Source organism: Phasianus colchicus, chromosome 7 (genome assembly GCF_987193195.1).
Source record: "Phasianus colchicus chromosome 7, bPhaCol1.hap1.1, whole genome shotgun sequence".
Taxonomy (NCBI): Eukaryota; Metazoa; Chordata; class Aves; order Galliformes; family Phasianidae; genus Phasianus; species Phasianus colchicus.
In genome coordinates, this window is record NC_143442.1 from 3,767,501 (window position 1) to 3,790,000 (window position 22,500).

General features: G+C 38.9%; 1 protein-coding gene across 23 annotated transcripts in view; it reads left to right on the forward strand.

Moving 5' to 3' along the window:
• QTMAN (queuosine-tRNA mannosyltransferase) overlaps window positions 1–22,500 on the forward strand; it is a 170,017-nt gene that overhangs the window by 107,038 nt on the left and 40,479 nt on the right. For all 23 annotated transcript variants that reach the window (XR_016468109.1, XM_090143510.1, XM_090143506.1 and 20 more), the window contains one exon: window positions 21,580–21,948. Coding sequence is in view for 22 of the 23 variants with exons in the window: in XM_090143510.1 (XP_089999636.1) it covers window positions 21,580–21,948 (369 nt within the window). In the remaining variant the exon portion in view is untranslated. The remainder of the gene's footprint in view (window positions 1–21,579; window positions 21,949–22,500) is intronic.

Below are 22,500 nucleotides of genomic sequence, written 5' to 3' on the forward strand. Positions count from 1 at the left end.
CAAATTGACACTATTTAGTGTCTGTTAAATATTTCTGTTAATCCTGATGTGCTTTCAGACCTCTATTTATATTGAGACTGGTTGTAGTGTCAAACTGGTTTTGGTTCCTCATCTTAAGAGCATTACAAAACTCATTATAAAAGCCAGATCCTAGGCGCAGTCGATGAGTGAATTCCTTGTGGTAAGACTAAGGCCAGGTATTAATTGAAGTTGTGGTGTGAGTGAATACTGCTGGTAGATTTAATCTGGGAAAGACTTGAGATAATATTAGTGAAAAAAGCAAAGTAACTGGGTTAGTTGTTGAATGAAGCAGCGAGGAACAAACCTGCCAGACAAGTGTCATTACCATTCTTAAATGGGCATGTAAGCTGGATGTCTCATTAGATTAAATTGTTATGGATGTCCACTCATCTGTGGAAAAGATGTTTTTATTCTAGTCAGTGTATTGCCTTCCTTTTCTAATGCGTGTCTCGCTAACAGTCTTCATACTTGTGTCACCTGAGGATCAGAAAGCTAAAATACACATCATCTGCAACTATTTTGGAGAGATTGTTTGAAAGCTGAACCTAGCTTTCAATCCAGCTCCATTACCACTGTAATTGTATTATGGAAACTCAATCATCCCAGAGTTCAGAGAGCCATCTTTGAAGTGGCTGGTATCAAATATTTTAAAGATCTGCCTAAATTTTTAAAAAGCACCATTGTCTTTAATGACACTTAAACTTCTGAGTCACTTGCGAGCCTGGTAAGGGTGGTAGGCTTGTTAGTTCTTTGGAGATGTGCATTGGACTGGCTTCTATTTGGACATTTGATTCCACGCTGTGTTTTTGAAGAATAAAGGCATTAGAAAATGCATTTTGTGAGAAGTCTGGTTTTTAAGGCAGAATAATTCTTTTTCAAGCAGACAGGCTTCTTGCTTGAAAGATTATCTTTCCTTATCCCTGTCTCTTGAGCCCAATAAAAAGCTGAAAAGCGTTGAGAACTTCTGCTGAAGGTGCCTCTAACACCTTACCCACTGAGAGGATGAGTTGCTGCCATGTTAGTGCATTTCCCTCTCATAGCAGGCCAACATATGAAGCTCATCATGTTTCTTCTCCCAGTAATTTGAGACTGTAATGCCCATTTGTCCTTCATTTCACAGAGTGGCACGTTGTGGCCATTGAGGAATGTGCATGTCAAGATAAGGGACCGGGAAACACAAGTTTAAGTGTTCTGCTTTAGTCCTGATGTGGTTTATTTATGCATTCCTTTGGTATTGTGAACGCTTTCTTCACCTACAACTGCCAGGGAACAGGCAACAAAGGCTTCACTTACCAAAAAATTCTTGGAGAATGAAGAAACAGTAATGTTGGAAGTCTGATACTGCTGAATGAAGCAGTGCATTCAATTTTCCTATACTAAATATAGCAATATAATAGTTTAGCACAGAATCTTAATTTCAAAATTGATATCAAAAATATGAAATAAACTCTAACATTTATTATTTGTGGGCATCTGTAGATGGAGTTAACAAAAATTTAGTTATTAGGAACTGAACATGTAACAATAGTTAATAAAGTCCAAAAAATAAAAATAGAGCATTTGCTTCAATGCAAGCATGTAGATTTAAATATGCTTTGAGTCAAAATTAAGTTTGATCATAGGTTAATTTATTGTTGATGGTTTGATCATCATTCAGTCGTCATTTGGTCAAAGGGAGACAGTGAAAGCAAACCTCTCATTTGATTAAAGCATCTTTCACAGTAGATGTTTTTGCATTTGGGTGATGTGTGCTTTCTGTGTTATTACATCCAGTTCACAGTGGTCAGTGAGGACATGTCAGTAAAAGAAGGGAAGAAGACATTTGGGTTCTCCTTCCCTGATGAAGTACATAACTTTGGGTAATTCTCTTCACCTCTTTTACTTACCCCATGTTTGAAATGGGGCTAATAAGGCTTATAATTTGTATGCTTAGTATGCAAATTGGCAAAGTAAAGCATGCTTAAAAAATTGCCAGTGGATTTGGAGAGCTATTTTTCCTATTAAATCTGTGAAAGAAGAAAGTGTCCAAATGCAGTTGTCTAATTGCACCTTTGTAAACTGTGTGGAGTAAGTATAAACGTGACTCCTCCGTGGCATCTCTTTAGAAAGTCTTTTTGCCATAAGAAGAATAATGGCAGCATACTCAGCAGGCTGCGGTGGGATGAGATAGCATGCTTGCAGCATTTCTTTGCAGCATAATTGCAGCATCAATGAACCATGAATTCAGCCTAATTAACATAACTGGAACCACTGCAATCATGCTGCCATTCAATTTACTTTTTGAACATTCTGGTGAAGTATCGCGCTTATACTGTTTATTACTGAGAAGCTGTAGAGAACTGTCCACTTGCTTTCTCGCTTCTGTCTTGATGTATTTTTATTATTTCAGGATAGCTGGAGAACTTCAGAAGTGGAAGATCATTGGCTCGCTGGTTCCATTACCGAATCTACAAATAATTCTGTATTACTTCCTGTAGAAAGCAATTAAACAGTTTAGTGTACTATAAAACTCAGAGTAAATGCACTAAAGTCTGAATTTCCAAGTTAGACACAGGTTCTGAATTGTAATGGATAACTAATGGCAAGGAATTTTGGAACTACTTTGGGTAAGGACTGCATTCCCCACATTTTAAAAATAGCAGTTTCTGTTGCTCTTTGTAAAAAACTAGGAGAAACATTTTTAGACAGGATGGGATTTTTTAAATGTTGCCATTGGTTGAGCTGCAATGCAGTGAGGAAGCCATGGAGTAGATCAGGTAGCACAGTTCTCAGCAGCAGGGTAAAATAACCTGCTCTTTTGCACTGAGAAGTCAAGGGGCTGCAGAATAAAGCATTCACTGGAAAATAAGAGAGCTGAAACTGGAAGGCTTCCTGTGTCTGGCTTAGCCATTAGGCCAGAGGTGCTGACCGGTGGCACTGAGGCCACTTTAAAGTGATGCACAGCCATGAGCTCCTTCTGCCATTTAGGACAGAATGGAGCTAAAAACTTTGGAATCTCAGCTGTATTGTTTACTGAGTAAACCTTTTCCTTGCAGCTGATTCTGTACATCTGCAGTGATGGTGTTTTACCACGTCTAAATGGTGACGTGGCTGTGTGGTGGAGTTGTTGTCATTGCTTTTTTTTTTTTTTTTTTTTTAAATGACTTTTGCACACAAGAGGAAAGTTAGCTTAAATTTCTAAAAGCTACTTAGTAAAGAAAACAGCAAATAGCCAAGTTTTGTGTGAGGGTCTGGAAATGCTAAGGTTGGAAGTTGTAGTTGCTAACAGGAATTTCCTGCTCAGAATGTCTCCCATGTGTGTGCACGTATAGATACGCATAGATAAAGTCCAAGCTTCTGAAATAGCCAGTTGTACTTAATCTGAAGGACAGTTACATTGAGAATAGCTGTTCCCACTGTTTGAGACCTGTAAGGAAAGTGCCAGAAATGACAGACAAGGCAATGCTGTCAGTGAGCAGTGCAGAGTGCTGCACTGCTATGAGGGACAGGTGTTTGCAAAAAGGTTGTGTTGCAGGTTCTCAGTCAGTGATGCTTTTACACAGCATGATTTGTAGTGCAGCTATCTGGAAGCAATGAATGATGTGTCTGAGCTGCGTGTCATTTGATGGGATGGGCTAGTCTTCCAGGTAGCTGTTTAGTAGAAGGCATTTTTTGAAGCTTATGTTACTACACCCATTACAGTGTGTTCTGGAAGGGCTTGTATCTCACAGGTTGATTTGGAGGCAAGTGCCTTCAAATGAGAAACAGAAATTTCAGGAAAATAGTCCACGGTGTTTTTATCTGTTTTGAGGACTGTCTGCTTTTTCCTTGGGTATTTCAGCCATTTTTGTTCGCCTGCTGACTCAGAAAATTCTATATTCATGTTGACTCTCAGAGTCAAGATTTTCATTTGTTCATTGCTTTTTCCCCCTGATGATTTCAACTGAGGAAGTTAGTTGTTACACTTTTCACTCTAAGCATCTGAGTATATATTTAGCACTGGAGAACTGCAGACCTTTTGAAATAGCCATCCCAGTCATCTGTTGCTTCCTTTTGTGTCCTGCTGTGACCCTCAGTCAGCAGCTGAAATCATGTGAAGCTCTTTTCTGTATTTCTCCTGGAGTGGTGATAGAATTTATCACTGACCTTCTGATTTTGCTTTTCTCTGTTAAAGTTCTTAGTGACTGCTGAGAGGTGGGCATTTTCTTCAGCCTCCTTTTTCTGCTACTAATACAAAAACTGAATGTTTGTGGGTTTTTTTTCCCCCCAAACCTTAGTTGTTAAGGTTCACTTCATTTGACCATCTGATGCATGTATAACAAAATTAAACACTGCTACTTATCTGGTTGGATGATCTGGAGAAAGTTGAACATCTCAAGGCAGTCTTTCTGGGAAATGAAGACAGCAAAAATAATTTCTACTGTGATCTGAAAATGTGGAACCATGGACATAGTGCTGGATGGTTTAGTGGCAGTCGAGGCCTTGTCTTATAAGCCTTTGTGCTTCATGAGAGGGCGCACGGAAGAAAAACTACAGCAGTAAGGATCAGTGATGGATTTTTTGAGAGAATTTGACTATACAGACCCATGGTACCTAAAGAGGGGCTTCCAAAAGTCCGAACAGAGCTGGCTGATGTCCTTGCAAGGCCATGTTCTGTCACTGTGGAAAGCCTGTAGATGTTGCAGGAGGTCTGTGAAGGTGGGAGGGGGACAATTGTAGCACCCAGAAAAGAACCAAAGGTCAGCCTTGGAAACAGAAGAGTCTGGAATGGGTCACAGTGCCTCATCAGTCAGGTAGGTAGGCGTTATAAAATGCACTCTTTCATGTAGGAACGTATTTGAAGAAGAGATTGTCTGTCTCTTCAAGGTAGTCCGTAGAGACGTGGGTCCAGCAATTCAGTGAATTACTTTTTCAAGGTAGTAAATGCATGCATGTAACCTTAGTGTGAGTGGCCAAACTGGCCTGCTAGCATCACCAGAGTGGTGGAGGAAGGGGTCCAAGCAGATGGGTGAAGAAGGATGACTGCCGATGAGTTGTTTCTCGTTTTGAGTGAGCTGCTGGGTTGCTGATCTAGTTTGTACCTGCACTGTGATTAATATCCTGTGTATGGCTCAGAGCAGAGTGCTAGAATACCGTGTACATGATTGTTGTATAACAAAGTGAAGAAATCTGGCAGTTTCATCTGCAGCAGTGACTCTTTTCACTGAAACCAGCTTGCAGGCCGCGGTGGCTGCAGGATGGTTTGGAAAGCTCGTGGTGTAATTCTGGGTTTTAGGTGTCAGTTAGTCACTCTTTTCTCAGAAGGCACATCAAGCATTTTAGCTGAGACTCTCCCAGTGTACATTTATTAAAGGTAGGGTCAAGCAGAGGGCTGGCTGCGGGTGAGGAAGAGTTGAAGGAAGTGCATAGAATAGCTAAAGTGGTTGGTTCCTGGAAGACCGAGCCTGTGAATCATCCCTTTGGAAATGGAGGAGGAGAAAGCAGTGCCAGTTAATTACCACAAAGATGATGATAAGCATCTAAACTGTGGGCAGAGATCACGGTCCTTCAGAATCTTATTCCTGATTTGAGCCCTACAGCTGCAATATGTAAACTCAGGAAGATGACTGAACATTGATACTTTAAAAGTTCAATAGTCATGCTTGTTATTGTATGCACTTACTGAGAATTGACAGCAGAAAATGTTTTTGAGAGGAGTTTCCAAGAAGAGATCACATTTCTAGTTTAGTGTGCAGCAAAACCAGTGTGTTTGAATGGCTGTCAGATCTGGTAGAAATAGAGAATAACTGCTCTGTGGTAACATATTGCAAAGGAAATAATCCGTCTCCTTCAGAACCACTATTTTTTATTGGTCATAGGTGCAAATTCTAAAGCAACTCAGACCAAATGTCAGAAGTAATTTGAGCATTTGGTATTTTAAACATAATTGCACTATTTCCACAAAGACCGTTGCTTGTATTCCTGGCTGCTTTTAAACATTTATACTTTTCTGCCTTTCATACAAATTCATGAAATAAGGTCCTAGTAAATGCTGAAAATTGTAAGTTGGTTATTCTCACTGAAGGAAATCAATCACAGAATGCTAAGGAAATACATTTGCAGATAAATACAGACCTCTTCTGTATGTGCTGATGGAAGGTGTTTTCAGACTTTTGGTACAAAATAATGACCAATTTCACCTTTGATATCTATCACTGCTTTATTCCTACGGGGTTTATCTTTTTAGTCAGTCATTCCTGGGCACTGAACAAGTGAGGAAATATTTTAAGGAGAAGCATAGAGGAAAAATAAATTTTTTCATGAAGAAGTAACGTCGTGTACCTCATGGAGGTAGCTTTAGTAGAAATAATGTAATCAGGAAAAGCCATAGGTAAATGAAATAATGTAAGAGGAAGAAATGATGAAAGCTAGGGGCATGGCGATGATCAGCTGAAAAAAAGGAGCTGAAATTTGGGGGCTGTAGCTTAATGCAATGGCTGGTGAGCTGAGCCCAGCCTTCCTGGTTCCGACTGCCTTGTTTGACCCTGTGCAGTGATGTCAACCACACAGCCCTGATTTCAGTTGATCATGTTAATATTGTGTCTTCTTTTCATTCGGAGATCCTGTGGGCTCTCATCTGCCTTCATGTCAAGCCTCATTGAAGTCCTTGGATGCACACAGCACCTTGTCTGTTGTCCCATTGTCTTCCAGTGGTCGCAGTGTCTTCCTGCTATCTAGTCAGGTCCATTCGCTGCCAGTGCTAAATGATATCAGCCAGAGAACCTCGTGTGCCACTCACTGCCTGGCCATGAGGTGAGCAAAGCTTGGGTCCTCACCCAGCCTGCTGCCATTGTCCTGTGGTAGGGATGGACTCTGGGACACAAAGCCTTTGGCCTCAGAGCTCTCTGCCTCATGGAATTTTCTGAATATCTGGAGGTGCCCGTCTCCCATTTAAAAAACAGCACAGCACTTTGATTAATTTTAAGGTGATTGCCTCTTAAGAGACTCTGAAAACTAGTTTTAAATTAAGAGTCTATTTTACATAGAAGGCATATATTGATGAAAATAGCCAGTGACTTTTGCTCAGTCCCGTTACCCTCCTCTAATTCATGTGCACAAGATAAGATTTCCAGTGATCTCACTGTTTACCAAAACCTGACGTACTTAGAGGTTAATGTGTACTTTTTCTTACTTTCTGGTGAAAGTTTCATCTCCTGTTTTCTTCACAAAGAAAAATAAAGGCAAAGGAGGAAAGTACTTCCAGAAAGCACCTAATGGTACTGATGACCCATCAAAATTATCTGAATGCTCGTGTGAGAACTGGAAGTTTCCCTAGTGATGTTTTTGCACGTAATGCTTCTGAATGTCTTATGGCCAGGTATTTTCCTGATCTTATTCAGTAATGACTGCAATGCCAGATATTGCTGATATTGGCAAATGTGATATTTGAGTTACCAGTTGTGCTGTAAGCCCTTCTGCAACATGCTGAGCGTGCTTAACCCCTTTTTTATCCAGTGTGGCAGGAAAATGCTCAGCAGTTCACAAGATGCTTTCTGTATGCTGAGGAAGAGCATAACAAAATGAACGTGCAGTGTAACTGAAGTAAGGGAACTTTTGATTGGGAGAGGAAAGGAAAAAGGGTCTGGGTGATGTATGAAAAGATGTGCAAGGTGAAGTGCTGATATTTATACAGAAATGTTTCTGAGAAGCAAAGGTAATATAGCAGCATAACGAAAATAAAATGTTAAAGGTATTCACACTTATTCATGTGAGTACTGGTAGAACGCCTCTTGGATTTATCGTACAGTCCATGTGTGTGTGATCATATACTCTGCAGATGAGGGCCAGTTAGAGCAGAATAGCTGGATTATCCTCAAACTGAGGATAGTATTTTTTCCAGAAATTGGTTCTATAAAAAACTTGCTCATTTCAAGAATTCTGACTTCAGACAAATAATCCAAAATTAAAGCTTGATTAATGCTAAAGGAAACAGAAACATTGCTTGTTCAGAATTGTAGTGAGAACACTAACCTCCTGTTTGAAAGGCATTCTAAAATACTGTAGCTATTAATGATACATTTAGTGAGTTAGAAGTATATACATATTTTATATGAGATTTATTTATAAAATAAAAAACTCTAGATGCTTTTTATACTTGGGGCTTAAAGGTCATGATTATGACATATTTGATGTAGAACACAAGGTTTAGGAAAGATGTCTATCCTACCTTCTTAAAGCTATAGCTATATCTTTGTGTAGACATGCTCTATTGACAGCATAGAAAATATAAAGTACTTTATTAATTTATTCAGCAATGTCATTTTAGGCCTTCTGTTCTTGGTGAGATATTTTTTCCTTTCTATATTAGCATGAATAAATGGCTACAAAAAGCTGAAGTTAAAATCTATATCTCGAGTCCACTTTGGCATGTGGTTCTCTCTTAGTGGAGGATGGTAGAACATGAAAGCCCAGCTCTTTGCTGAGGCTGAGATTAGATCTCAATGCAAGGAAAAAGCAACAAAGGTCTCCAAAATATCTGAAATCTGCAAATACTTCCTGTATTTAACCTACACTTTCGTTGCGTGACTGTAAAGAACAGCAAATCTTTGTTCTTTCCTCCTCAGCTCCCATTCAATCAGTTCAGAGACATAGGAGAAAAGTTTTTGGGAGCTAAGTCATTATTAGCCTTCCTACAGTTTCCAGCTACCCCTTCTGTCAGCTGTGAGTACATCAAAACTATGAGCTCACATCCAATCGTAAAGATTTTTAGAAACTTATTTGTATGTATATTATGTATGTAGAACATATAAGTGAATATAAGCATAGTTCACCTGTACCAAGGTCTTTTATATCTTTAAAGTATAGCTGATATGCTATGCTTGGTAGGAGGAACTTGCTGTTGGGTTCAGGTGGTTCTCCATCTGCTGTAAATGGAGAAACAACAAACGCTTCTCTTGGTAGGAGCCTGAAGTGCTTCAGAAAATCATTCAGGTTCTTCCATTTGTGAAAACTTGGTCTTGTGCACCAAAGAGCATGGCTGTAGATTCAGTGATTCATGTATCTAGAATGCAGAAGGCTGTAGTCTACATCACTTAGAGCTGGAAGTACGGCAAGAAAAATGGTTCAGAGCTGCTTTCATCTCAGATCGTGGTAATTTGAATCTGAAATAAATTAATGGAGTAGTCCTGCTTACAGCTCATCAGCTGCAGAGGTATTATTAAAGAACTGGTGTCCCTATTCACTAAGAGCACCTGTATCTAAAGCCACGTTTGTGATTGTTCAGAGGCTGAGGATGAGACTTCTGTGTCTCAAAACAGAATAGAAAACATAAATGTGTGGAACATTCCAATCATCACACTTATTCTTAATTTCATCTCAACAAGGTTACTCTTTTGGAAAACCATCGTAAAAGCAATCCACTCTTTTCAGTTTAAAGCCATTCATACGGTGACAAACCGCTGTTCTTCCATTTATATCTGCATTCATCCATTTAAACTCTAAAGATTTCCAGCTTACTTCTTAGATTTATAGCCAGCTGGCTGCTATGTGTAATATGAACATATTCTGACTGTGCATTAAACATTTTGTCTCATTTAACCCGTAATTGTAATGCTCACTTTAGGCCACAGCTCACCTGCATGTGTTTAGCATTCACTGTGCAAGTTCCCAGAATCATGACTTGCTATCTCTCCATGTATGCGCAATCTACTGCTATTAGGGAAAAGTTAAGTCAAAAGAAAAAAAAAAAAAGAAAAAAAAGAAAAATCTCCTGGCACTGAGTTGGATAAAATGAATATGTTCAAGATGGTGGGCCATAACCGAGCCAGCTCTTGTGGGATCAGTGCCCACTTTTTGGCATTTACAATAAACTTTGGAACAACTTTGTAACATGAATGTTTTAATAGCAACTGGGAAGGGGGGAGGAAAGGCAGGGAAGAAGGACATATGCCCTCTTTTTTTATTTTTTTTTTTTAAATGACTGCTACATTACTGATTTTTCCAAGTGTAGTCCAAAAAGCTATACCTGTTAGTTAGCAGATTTCGATGGTCACTCTGGGTTAAGGGAATTCACTTGAAGTGTTATTCTGAATTACCATGAGTTACTGAAACATCAGTGAGAAACTTAATTCAACAAAAACCTTAATATTTTTTACTGTACTTCAACATTGTAAGAAATGCAGTGTATCTTTATTTTTTCTTTATGTAACGTCATTGGGTCCTAAGAGAGGCAATAGAACTATTAATTAATAGCACTAGTCCTGGATAATATCATAGTGAGCCATACGAAATCTTCAAGCACGTTTGTTCTTGCCAGCTATCAAGAGGAACCTTTACATATTTTAAAGGCCCATTAGGTTTGTTTACATACTCAATTGAAGCTGGTATGCTTTGCTTTCAGTGGAGCTGCCACTGGCAGGGATTGCACCAAGCTTCAGTATTTGAATTTCCTGCCTGTTGCATGGAATCTCTAGTACACTGTCACCAGTACATGGTGACTTGTCTCCCAGTGACAGCATGTAGGACCCAAAACAGTGTAGTTCCCAAGCCTAGAGATTCTGGGGCTTGCTGTCATTAAAAAAGAAAGAAAGAAAGAAAGAAAATAATTGAAAATACATATATCAGAAGCAATTTTCCACAATGAAAAAGGTGGTCAGGGAATCAAAACAGTGCCTTCAGGTATATTTTCCGACAGAACAACAAAAATGTGCAGTGCTTTAAATTGCACTAGCAATCTGGAAAGGATTTTCTGACTGGAGTTATGTTAAGTGTTAATAGTGAAACCTGGGTACTTTTTCCTTTGATCTCTCCTCTAGCTCATATAGAATAATAGGATGAAAATAAAATGCCATTTATGTGAACACCTTGTTCTTTTGATGTTAGCAGAAAAAATTCTGTCTGCAACTACAACTTAGCAGCCAGAGCCTCTGCTTCGTTTAGTTGGACCTTTTAATTTACCATGACTTTTAACAAAAGGTATCTCAATCATTTTTTTGGTGTAGTTCATGAACTATGATTTTTCTCTTAAGTGTCTTTAATTGCATTTGGAGAAAAACAGGTAAGCAGGACCAGTAAATGAGTGGCTGATACGTGTTTGTATGCTGCTACCTTTCAAAATCCAGTATTGCTTGTTCCTTGACTACTGGGAAAAATGTTCAGTTAGCTGGCACTGAGACTGTAAGGTTATGTGACCCCAGGAATAAATAATAATTGGGGCAATTGAGGTTAGGATAGGTGCTAGTTTTCAGAACCCTGCTTTTTCCATCCGCAACTTCCATTTCTGATGTCTGAGGTGAGAACCGAGCCTTTGTCCACCTCTACAGGAGTGACTGTAGAAGCATTGTAGCTGGTAGCTGATAATTATAGGTCTGCTTTGCTATTATGTAAAGATCTACAAGACAGATAACCTACAGATCAGCATGAATAACTTTTAGCTAATTGTTCCCCAGGGTTGATCGGTAGTGTTTCTTTAGGAGTCATTATTGTGAGCACTTATTTAAAGTGAAGCTACTTCTTTCAAATCCCTTAATAAGATTGTTCTCCACCATAGGCCCCGAGTGCACAGAAACAGCTGAGTTGTGTTTATTGTGATGATTGATGGTGTCTCGTTGTGATCCCAGCTTCAGTTGTAACCTCCAAGAGTGGATGAGATGGGCATGAAGCTCTGTGCCAAATGAAAGCTGAATAAACTGAAGTCCTGCAGTTCACCAATGTCATAATTGCTGCTGTCCAGAAAGAGGAATTAGCATGTGTGAACACAAGCTAGAAGAGATCCAGTGGCAAGCAATATCTTGGGTGTCGAATGTCTCTCTAAGGCCTTACATCCCACTGTAATTTATATTTAGCTATTAAGCTTATTAGATAGAAGCAGTCAGCTCGTTCTACGCCGTTTGCAAAGGAAGCCTCTATCTTAGTGTTGGGTAAGTGCACTGAGTCACTGCAGTTGAGTTTGCCACGTGTGAGCAGTGACAAAGTTTGCTGCTGTGTCAGAAAGGCAGCAGAGCTCTATCCAGCTCTTCATTTGAGTGGAACACAAGTCTCTGTTCATCTCAGCAGTTCTCATTTCACATGTCTGTACGCTGTATGTGGTCCCAGAATTCTGTGCTTCCAGACCAGCCTTTTGCATTAATTAAAGGAGTGATGTGAGACTCTTTGGAGAAGTAGTCAAAGAGTTACAGAGACTATTCATTTTTCTGCATACAATAAAAATGTGATTGTTCTAGTTCTGTGGTTACCATGAAACAAATCTGCTCTGTCATGAAGTTGGTGGGGTACAAGTTAATACAAGGTAGTAAAGGAATAATAATGAAGTAAAACAGCAAAGGCACAGTCTTTTATGATGAAACCAGTCTGATCCTATTGCAGTCTAAGGGCCTACTGCAAATAGCATTTGCTGTTGCCTGGATATGTCCAATTTACATATATACAAAGTGTGTGAGTAAAGCTGTAAAAATATACTTAGTATTTTACTTTTTTTTTTTTTTCCTTGAAAGTAATTTGCTATTGTTCAAACTTTCAGCTTTCACTGGTTTTGTTTCCAAAGCCCCAGAAGGAAGAGAAAATAACAAAAGTCCGTAAAGGCAAAAGGGATATGTTCTCATTTCAGTTCACAGAATTTCCTGCCTTTAAACAATACAAATATATGCCCTTAGGTTTATAACGTGCTGGAAGGATACGGCATCCTTGAAGCAGATCTAATTAAAGGCAAGTCTACTATAGGAACAGAGAATTTTACCAGCAAGCCCCATATATCTCAGTGAGAATTGACCAGGCTTTAACCATGTTGCCAAAAACCTAAAGTGTTGACTCCCATAAGTGAATAAATGTTAAAAAATTGCAAGCAAATGCTAAGCTGTGTTGAACACAACTAAAATCTAATGCTTAATAATTGTGTCCCGTGTAAAATAACTACGAAACAAAACTCTGAAATGTATTCGCAAGCAGAATAGACATGTATGTTCACTATGTAAAACCCTTTAAAGTGCACTGCTTCCCTTAATTACAACGATGTTCCATAGCCAGAAGGTGTTGCATTCTGACACTCAGTACTGGAGGACCCATGCAGCATGGACTCAGCTGGCATTCGTTGTCAGTAGAAAGAGCATGGCAGGCAGGGGGACCACCATCCAAGATGGTGGCTTGGGCATTGAATTCTTTGCCTTACTTAAGTTCTTTCATTTTGATTTTCGCATTTGCCACTGTATTCTTTTGTACCAGCCTTCCTTCCAATATAGACCTTTTTCAGTAGAGACTTGGGAGTACCATTCTGTGAGCGCTCATTTTCATGATCACTTGAGGTGTCTCCACGTGAACAATTTTTAGAATTGTAGATGTAAGGCATTGGGTTGAACTCTTGGGGTTGGGCTCACTGCATCTCCATAAGTTTATTTTTTTTAATGCTCATCCATGTTGACATTGTCCTGACTTAAGCTTCAGTTCTGGTACAGCAAAGGTGTAAAAATATCTCATACAGCAACACGTTTTCAAGTGGAGTCCTTGTATTGGTGCATGGTCCTCATGGCCAAAAGCAAATGACTGGACCTTATGATTTTAGTGGCTGAGGTAGCTGTGCAACAGTCCTGTGTTTTTCTTACCATGTGAATGTACTCATAACAAAATGTGGTTTAGATTTTTGTGTGCATAAAATTATTGTTTTTCATTAATTTCTTGAGCATTTCAGATAAAGTTTACTTCGGCTAAACAACAAAAGTGGGCTTCTTTGATTATTTACTTCTTGGGGTACCTGAGAAAGTGTTAAATAATTAAGGTGAAATCTGTGTTTTCCTGAGGAACGCACACGAGCTTGCATTTGGGCAGTTGAGTGAATGATCAAAACCAGATGTGAGCAAGTGGAACATTTTACATAAATTTATTAAAATCATTATTTACCTGTAAGTTATAAGAAGGGCTTAGTTGCGTGAGTTTGTTGCCAATATGTACTGCCAATAATCTGCCAAAAAGCAGCTTGCTGGCAAAATCACTGAAATGGTTAGCTTATGCTTGCACAGAACATTACAACCTCAAGTCAAATGAAAACCTACTATAAACGAACTCTTTGATGCTGGATTCACTGGAATATGTTATTGATATATGCTCCACAGTTTATACAGATTATGTATACTGTGCAAGAAATATGGATATCTATTAAGCATAACTTGATATGTAATCATTTAGGACACTTATTGTTTTCAGTATTTGCTATGAATAAGATCATACAGTGACTATTTGGTTTTAAAAGAGAGACTCTTCATGTGCAACCCAAAGCACTGGAACACTATTTGTTCAATTAATACAAAATGGCTATTGAAAATGTAAAATATCTGACATCTATACAAAGTAATTTTAAAGGCAACTTTTCTTTTAGGAACAGTTTATACATTACATAAACTCATATTTTTCATCCAAGTATCATTTCGAGAATAGCAAGCTTAAATATTGGAGGCCATAGGGAAACATAATATTACGATAATGTTCTTTGGTGCGGTTTGGAAGGTTTTAGGAAACATTTGGAAGTATTTTTCTCATAAAGTCACTTAACTATTGAAGTGTTATGATAGCACTCCCTTCTGCATTGCGTGTGTTGCAAAACAGCCTGGTTAAAGGGGACATCCATTCTATATATCCTGATTAGAAGGATTTCCACGAAACAGGAAATTATATGCTGCAGGATCCTGGCATTAGTTTTAATTAAAAAGAGAAAAGAAAAATAAAATAAAAGAGTAGATGATTTCAAGTGTGATACAAGTTTTCAAATACTAATTCCCAATTCTTTTTAGCAAGAAGTGATACTGTATTGTTTGGAGTTATATGTGAAATTTGCATTTTCTAAATAAGCGCTCAAGCTGAGCTGTTTTTTTTTTTTTTTTTAAGTAAGCAGTAATAAACATGACCAATCCTTTAGAATCCTAAAGAACCTTAAAAACCTTGTAATTCTCAGAAGCTTAACCTTTTTTTCCATAGTGTAATTCATTCGTTTGAACTTTTATGGAAGCAGAACTTAAGCTCGGAATTTCTGAATTTCTGTCCGTTGTTACCAAGATGAATCTTGCTGCTCCAAAAATGGATCTGTTCCTTTGCAGTGCTGGTGTAGCAGATCTGCAGAGTGGTGATGTTTAATTATAGAGAAAATTTGTTGCTTTTTTTTTTTTTTTTTTTAATTGATGCTTGTTTTTACACCTTGCCAAAACAATGCATAATTTATTTTTATCTGTGTTACAAAATCTGTATTGTGGTTCATTGCCATCGTTCTGAGGAATTTTGAACTTATCACCATTTCATGTGTTGAGGACGGTGGTCTTATGAATTGTAGCTCTGCACTGGGTCTCATGTTTAGTTTTGAAGGATTTCAGGGAACTCAAGATGTGAATGTAGTTGTTTAGAGCCAAACCTGTCTTTCTTGAAGTCAGAACGAGTTTGGTTGTTACATCAATGGCTACAGTCTCCCTTCCAGTAATAAAGTGCAGAGTAATCAACATCTGCTTGGTTTTGCTGACCTAAAGCAATTAAGACATTGTTGAAATAATTTATCAGCAGTAAATATGTAAGAAAATGGAATGATCCCACAAGCTGGGACTCGACATGCTTTTGGCTCACATGATGTACAAGCAGAGCGGCAGTGCAGAGGACTCAAAACCAGGAAAGCATAGGCTTTCAGGGGCTGTATTTGTTTTGGAGTCATTTCACCTGCCTTTCTTCCTGTTTTGCATAGCTTCACTGCAGGCTTATGTTTTGGAAGGTGGTACCTTTCTGTGTATTTTGGGAAATATTGGTTGAAGAGCACTTCTAGTTAAAATCCAGGTCATCTGGTATGTGGGCTTTACAGTGCAGCTTGGGCAGTGATCCTCATGTTAGGAATTCAAATGTAACACTCGAGGGAATGTTGGTGGATGAGTTTGACCGTGCTCCCTGCATTGAGGCTCAGGTATGGCATCTCAGGGAATAAAAATAATAGGAGCATAGTTGAATGCAAGTGAGACAAAACTGGGAAGAAAAATGTAAATGCTAGCAGGGGAATTTCTTGGCAGCGTCAAATAGGAATACTAGATATTGAGGGATTTTGCTCAGGAATTACTTGGAAACATAGGTGGAAGTTAGGGTTCGAGGAATGTGAGAATTATCCTGTTTCTATTCTACTCTCCCGAGATCTTTCCTCTCCTCACTCCTAAGGACCACATTCCAGCTTAAGCCAAAAGCAGCCACGTGCAGTTGTCCTTGATCCGGCCTCACTTCCCTGGGAGCAGATCTTGTATCCTACCTGCCAGGCAGGCACACCTCCAGGGCTTGTTGTGTTCAGCTGATCTTTTGCCAAAATGGCAGTGTTTTTGGTCATGCCTAGATGCAAAACCTACATCTTTGGCCTTGACTGTAGTCAGAAAGTTGATGGGATGCAGCCCTTAGCAACCTGGTAGAACTGGATGGACTTTGGGTAGGAGGTTGGAAGTGATTTCCTGACTCCGTTCTGTATTTCGCATGTCATGGAGGAGACAGCTGAGAGAAGATAATGACAGAGGGGAATGAGCACATCTCAAATATTTTAATGCTTCTATATATTTTACTTCACTAAGAGGGAAGAGGTGCTGTTAGCACTCCAAATCTCTACATAAACCCTACTTATTCTACTCAGGAAAATGTATATTCAGCTGTGAGAAGACACGCTCAGCCACAGACCTTGTATTTTCTTTTGCCTTGCCCTTCCCAGTGCTTAATCTTGGCTCTGTTCAGTTTTCTTTCTGCTCTCTCTCTTTGCTCCTAATCCGTGTCCATGCTTATAAGCCCCTAATATTTATATGGCATTATCTGTGTTAGAGATTACTGCTGACAAGTAATCTCTTCCCTCTTCTGAATGAAGAATTACAAGCATTGCTGAAGATCAGAAAGTGAAATTAGATCCCAGAAAGTATTTGACAACTTCAGTTAACCCTAATATCAAATTCCTTAAATATTGGGAATCTCCTTTTGGGCTTTTAGGTTTCAATTGTAACTCAGCTCTGGGATACCTGACCACCCTCAACAGTTCCTTCTCACAGCTGAACAAAATGTGTCTGTAATCAAGAAAAAAAAGTCACTGAAAACAAGTCTAGAAGTTTTGTCACTTCATAGAATCATAGAATATCCACAGCTGGGATATTCCCAGTAACGATGGGAGCAAATTCATGATGGGAATGGGAAGAATTCCAGGAGGCAGAAGGTAAGAAAGGGCAAAAGTAGGATTTCCCAGTTACTGCGGAGCTTATGTCCATTGTGGCAGTTATAAGGCAAATGGACTCCAGGTATTGGTGTCCCATCAGCTCTGCATGAACCATGAACCTCTGTGTGGTTTTAGGTCACATAAATTCTACTGGACATATTACAGGTAGCAAAGAGACATTTGTGATCATGTTGATAGAAAGACAAAGGAGATTCTCCATGGACATGACTGTGCATCAGTGGCAGAATAAACACTGCAGCTTCGAAATGCATTTGTTGGATCTCCAAGGCCTGGGGAAGGTTTCTGATCTATCTGATTGTGGCTCTTAGGGACTGCAAATGACCCTCTTGTACTTGGCTTTTGGAGAGCAGTTTTGCTCATGTTCTGTAAGAATGCATGAATTGAGGAAGTTCGTATCTACTTTTATTATTTTTAAAACTTTTTTCTTTTCACCATATGATTTAAAAAGAAATCCACATCACTTTCAGAACTGTCTTTAACTTTGCTTACAGAGTGCCAATTTTAGATTACATCCATTCATACAAACTGTTCCAAACTGTATACAGTACACATACCTTGCCTATATAATCTGACCCGACCTAAACCAACACTCTAGTTACTTTTTCTGATGTAGTTTCTATTCATTTAGCAGTGACATCAATGCCCTGCCATTCTTTTTTGTTGTTGGTTTAATATAATGGTGCACACTTGGAGTGCCATGAGATGAGAGCAATTTCTGTTAGTAATTTGTCGTTAGGCAAATGAAGTGCTGCAAATGAATACATAGGATGTAATGTAACATTACAGAAAAGCAAGAGAAAATGCACAGGTCTTCTCCAAGTAAAATTTCATGGGTTTCCTCAGAGTGGGGTTTAAAATGGTACATCTGTCTTGATAGCTAGAAGCCAACAACCTGCTGCTGTAGCAACCTTCTCCTGAAGCTTACATGCTCCACTCCCAGCAGCATCCTTCCCCTGCTCTGCCTCTCTGCAGTGGTATTTTCTGAAGTTTGGACAGAAGTTTTAGAAACTGATCATGTCTGTGGGAGCAGGGGCTGGCTCCAAATAAAGCACTAGAGGAGCTGGGTTTTTTGGTGTTGTTTTTTTCTTTTTTTTCTTTTTTTTCCCCCCAAAGTTATAGATGCCTTTGAGATTCCCAACTGGCCGGTGCTGTAGAAATCCTGCGTGCTCTTGATGATTAACACTGACCAAGATCCACACAGGTACTGGGTGGAGAGATGACTCAGTCTGAAAGGTGGCAGGAAAAAAAAAAAAAAAAAAGAATATGAATTTGGAAGAAGAAAAAAAGAATGGCTAGAGCAAATATGCTCCAGAGAGAATGCAAACAGAAAAAAAAGTGTTAACTATACATTGTCTTTCTCCAGCATGCATTTGGGAAAGGCACATGAGCAGGTTTAGAAGACTCTGTGTTACTATTTTATTTTCAAGTCATTTATTTAAGTGTCATAAAGAACATTAGCAAGTGGCTAGGGACTACAGTATCCATTATATTATTCCAATCATGTGGACAGGTTTATACTATGTATGATTTACAGTGGTCTTTCTGCAGTTAAAATTGTTATATTCAGGTACAACATTTTATACACGGTTGTATTTAGTAAAATCCAAGTGGCTGAACACAGACACGTCTTCCAATCAAAGTCCAAAAAATTAATGCTTTTACATGAACAGTGGGTCTTGCAGTGAGAGCTGTTTATGGCTCTCTGCCTACATCCTTTATCATGTCTCCGTTGTTGTTAGTAAAATATACAGAACTACTTTATGCCAAAACAATGGAAGTTAATGCAGATAACTTGTTCCAAAGTTAACCATCAAATAAATCTTTTTTTTTTTTTTAAACTGTTAAGTGAAATGGTGTTCTAAAACTTTTTAAAATTGTCAAGATGATGAATACTGTGTGTGTAATACAAGTAAATACAACAGAATTGATTGCACACATATGTCTTAAATAAAAGGGTATTAAATAGTTTATTCGGGAGAGAAATTAGTGAAGTTTTATCTAATATTATTAGAAATGGTGGAGCAGATTTATGAGGACTGAAAACTAAGGAAAAAACCTGCTCTGATGTAGAAATGGTGAAGGGAGGGATAGATTGGCTGGGAGATTAAACACAGACAACACTGAACACTTAGGTGGTCCAACCTTTAGTGCATCAAGGGTTCTTCTCATGGCAATGATTTTTCAAAGTCTGTTAGTTAAATGTGATTGGATGGATCAGTGCTCTTGACTCTCTTACAGGCTTGTTGGTTTAAGGAAAATCCCCTTACCTAATTTCACCTCCCCTTTTCCCCTGCATAAATATATGAAAATACATCCTCGCATGGGTGCCAGGCAACTTAACTGAGTTTTGTGTCATCTCACAAGGATTTTACAAATGAAATAATCGGGCAAAATAAAATACATAGTGACATCATTGATGTGTCCTAGGGTTTGGATCTTCATGAACCTGATGGTTTTAGATAATTCAGCTTTGGCTGCCACTTACTTGTGTCAGCCCTGTGAAACTTGATTCAGAACATGAGTTTGATGGTGGTCAGAGATATCCATGCTCTGAGCTTAAGCACCCAAAGTGAGGCAATATCTGCAATGCTGACCTAACTTTCAAGAGTGTGTATGTGCTTAGTAGCCAGGCACATAGGAATATAGGCAGTTGGTATCTTTATGATCCAGCTTAGGCATCACCTCAGGAAGGGTTATAAGCAGCACATGCAGATTTCAGTTTCCAAAATAATTTTTGAAAAATCTACTTCAAATGTTATTAGGAACAATAACCTGTATCAAGTGCAGAAGGCACTTGTTATTTGTAAAGGGGATGAAAGGTTGAGGGTCTTGAGCATGGTGATTCACTGAGATGGGAAAAGCTCAATACGGGCATATTTGGGAACTTGTCTTGTGTGTAATGTGCATCATGGATTTGGGTGAGATGGCTGAATGTGGCTGAGCTGCTGTGGCTGCATCTACAGAGCAGCTCCACTACTGAACGGCGAGCAGTGATGAAAAGGTGGATCTCAGAGGTTGTGAGATCAGTGACTTGGAAATGCAGCTTTGTATAGATAAACATAAAAATAATAGCCAAGGAACAGCAACCCAAATCAAAGAATACACGTTGCACTGAGTAGTCAGACAACGTGCTGACTTAAGAAAGGGGATCTTAGGATTTTTGAAGAACAAGTTCATATAGAGTATGTGTGTGTGTGTTTGTATTTTGGTGGTAATTTCCAAAGAAGAGGGCCTGTGTGTGTTCAGAGGTGCTCCGTTGCAGGGCAGGGTGATTCCAGCATTTAAGTATATTTGTTTTGACAAACAGTTTGTTCACAGCTCAGAAAGGAGCTCTTGCTGTGATCGAGCAAAACTCTGAAGAACTGTGGAGGAGGTTGATAAAATGGAGCAAGTGTTCGCTTTAGTAAACAGCTCAATAAACAGGCTATAGTGTGTAAACATTTGGAAATTAAAAGGAAACAGAAAATTTAAATGTCTCTGCTTATCTGGAAGAGCCATAATCACACTGAAGGGCATGTAAGTAAATAATATTTGAGTAAATTAACTTGAGGTACAGACAGACATTTAGAGTGAGCATCCCGTGATGGCAACGCGTGTAGTTCTCTTTATGTTAATTTAGAAGAGTTGTGTTTGAATAGAGGAGCTTCATTGAGTGTTTCCTGAGCAAGGACCACAATTCATCCAACCCTACTTCAACTCAAATGATGAAGTAGATCTGTGTTGTTGCATTTTAGGTATTATGAAAGGAGTTCAGCTCTGTGCAAATGCATCCCGTTGTTGGAAGGGATTTCTGTTTTTAAGTTTTGATTTGTCTTCTCAGGTGATCGTTACAGAAATCAGGAAAGGATAGTTGGATAAAATCCCTATTCCATGCCACAAGAACCCTTATGGCCCATGTTATTAGACAGTATATCTTTTTTCTGTATTAGCTTTCACTTAGCTGTGATCAAGGCACTTGCTGGTGTCAGCTTAGGCATAGACAAGACTCATGTCATTACACACTGCGTTTGGCATTTATTGGCACTCTTAGCTATAGTCTGGGCAAAAGTGCCAAGGCTTCACTGGCTAAAATAACAGAAATTGCCTTTTTACTTCCCAGAGATGTTTCCTTAATTTTATTTTAGTAGGAAAGTAGTTTTGATCTCCCAGCCTGTGATGTTAGCAGTGTTGTAGTTCAGAGACCTTTGGATCCCCAGCCAGTGAAGGTTTCACAGGCACCGTATTTTCTAAGGTGTATATGCAGTGTGTTAGTGAGTGGAGTTGTTGCTTGGATGGAAGTACAGTACCAACTGTTTTTTGTCATTTCATTTAATATGAATTAATTAAAAAATGCCAAGTGAGTCTGCAATCCAGTGTAAACACTATATAGATTTTTCTCTTCCTTTTGCTAACAGGTTCATGCCAGAACATAAGCTTGTCCATTTGGAAAACATAATTGGTGTTAAAAGAAATGGAGATTCTTATCAATGTGAAGGCCTGCCTGGGCAGCAGAAGAGCAGAGCTTTGGGAGGTTTAATGAAAAACAGCAACGCGTGTCGTGAGTCTGGACTTTGTGAAGCACAGCCTGGACTTTGTACCACACAGCATGAGGAACTGCATTCCCCATTAACAGCAGCAGAGAGATTGAACAAGTCTGAAGCATCAGAAAGTACAAATCCTTGTCAAGAAGAAGATAAGCAACATGTGACTTTTAACCTCTGTAATATCTGGAGTGGAATGGACTATCAGCAGAGACCTTTACATGTTGCCTGGCCTCACAGGTGGTAAGTGGTGAACAAATCAAAATACTATACCTTCAAAAGATTTATGAATTTGGCTTGATACTGTTTCTGCGACTTGACTGTCAAGTATAGAATAATTTCCTAAATACAACCTGACTTTACACACAGGCTTGCAGGAAAAAAACCACGTCACTGGCATCTGATTATTCAAAATAATTAATTTGAATATACATTCAGTCACGCTAACCAGACGTTTAACCATTCGTACTAATGATTCCTCTTTTTTGCCCAGGAAAAACATACCACTGCTGCTGAAACGATAAAGCTTAATTGTGGCAACACACTTTTCGTATGAAGCAATGCACCGATGACAATACCTGATGTTATTTAAATTATCTTCATTACTTTAATGCAAGTGATTAAGTGTAAAGATACATGGATGGTCACACTGGACAGCTGATGTGAACCCTCTTATCTACATTTTAAGAACACCCTTTCACATAGAAAGCGTCTTTGACTGTATTAACAATGAGGCACTACATTTCCACCCGCTGACACAAATATCTACCTGATCTCTGAATCTTCTCTGAACTG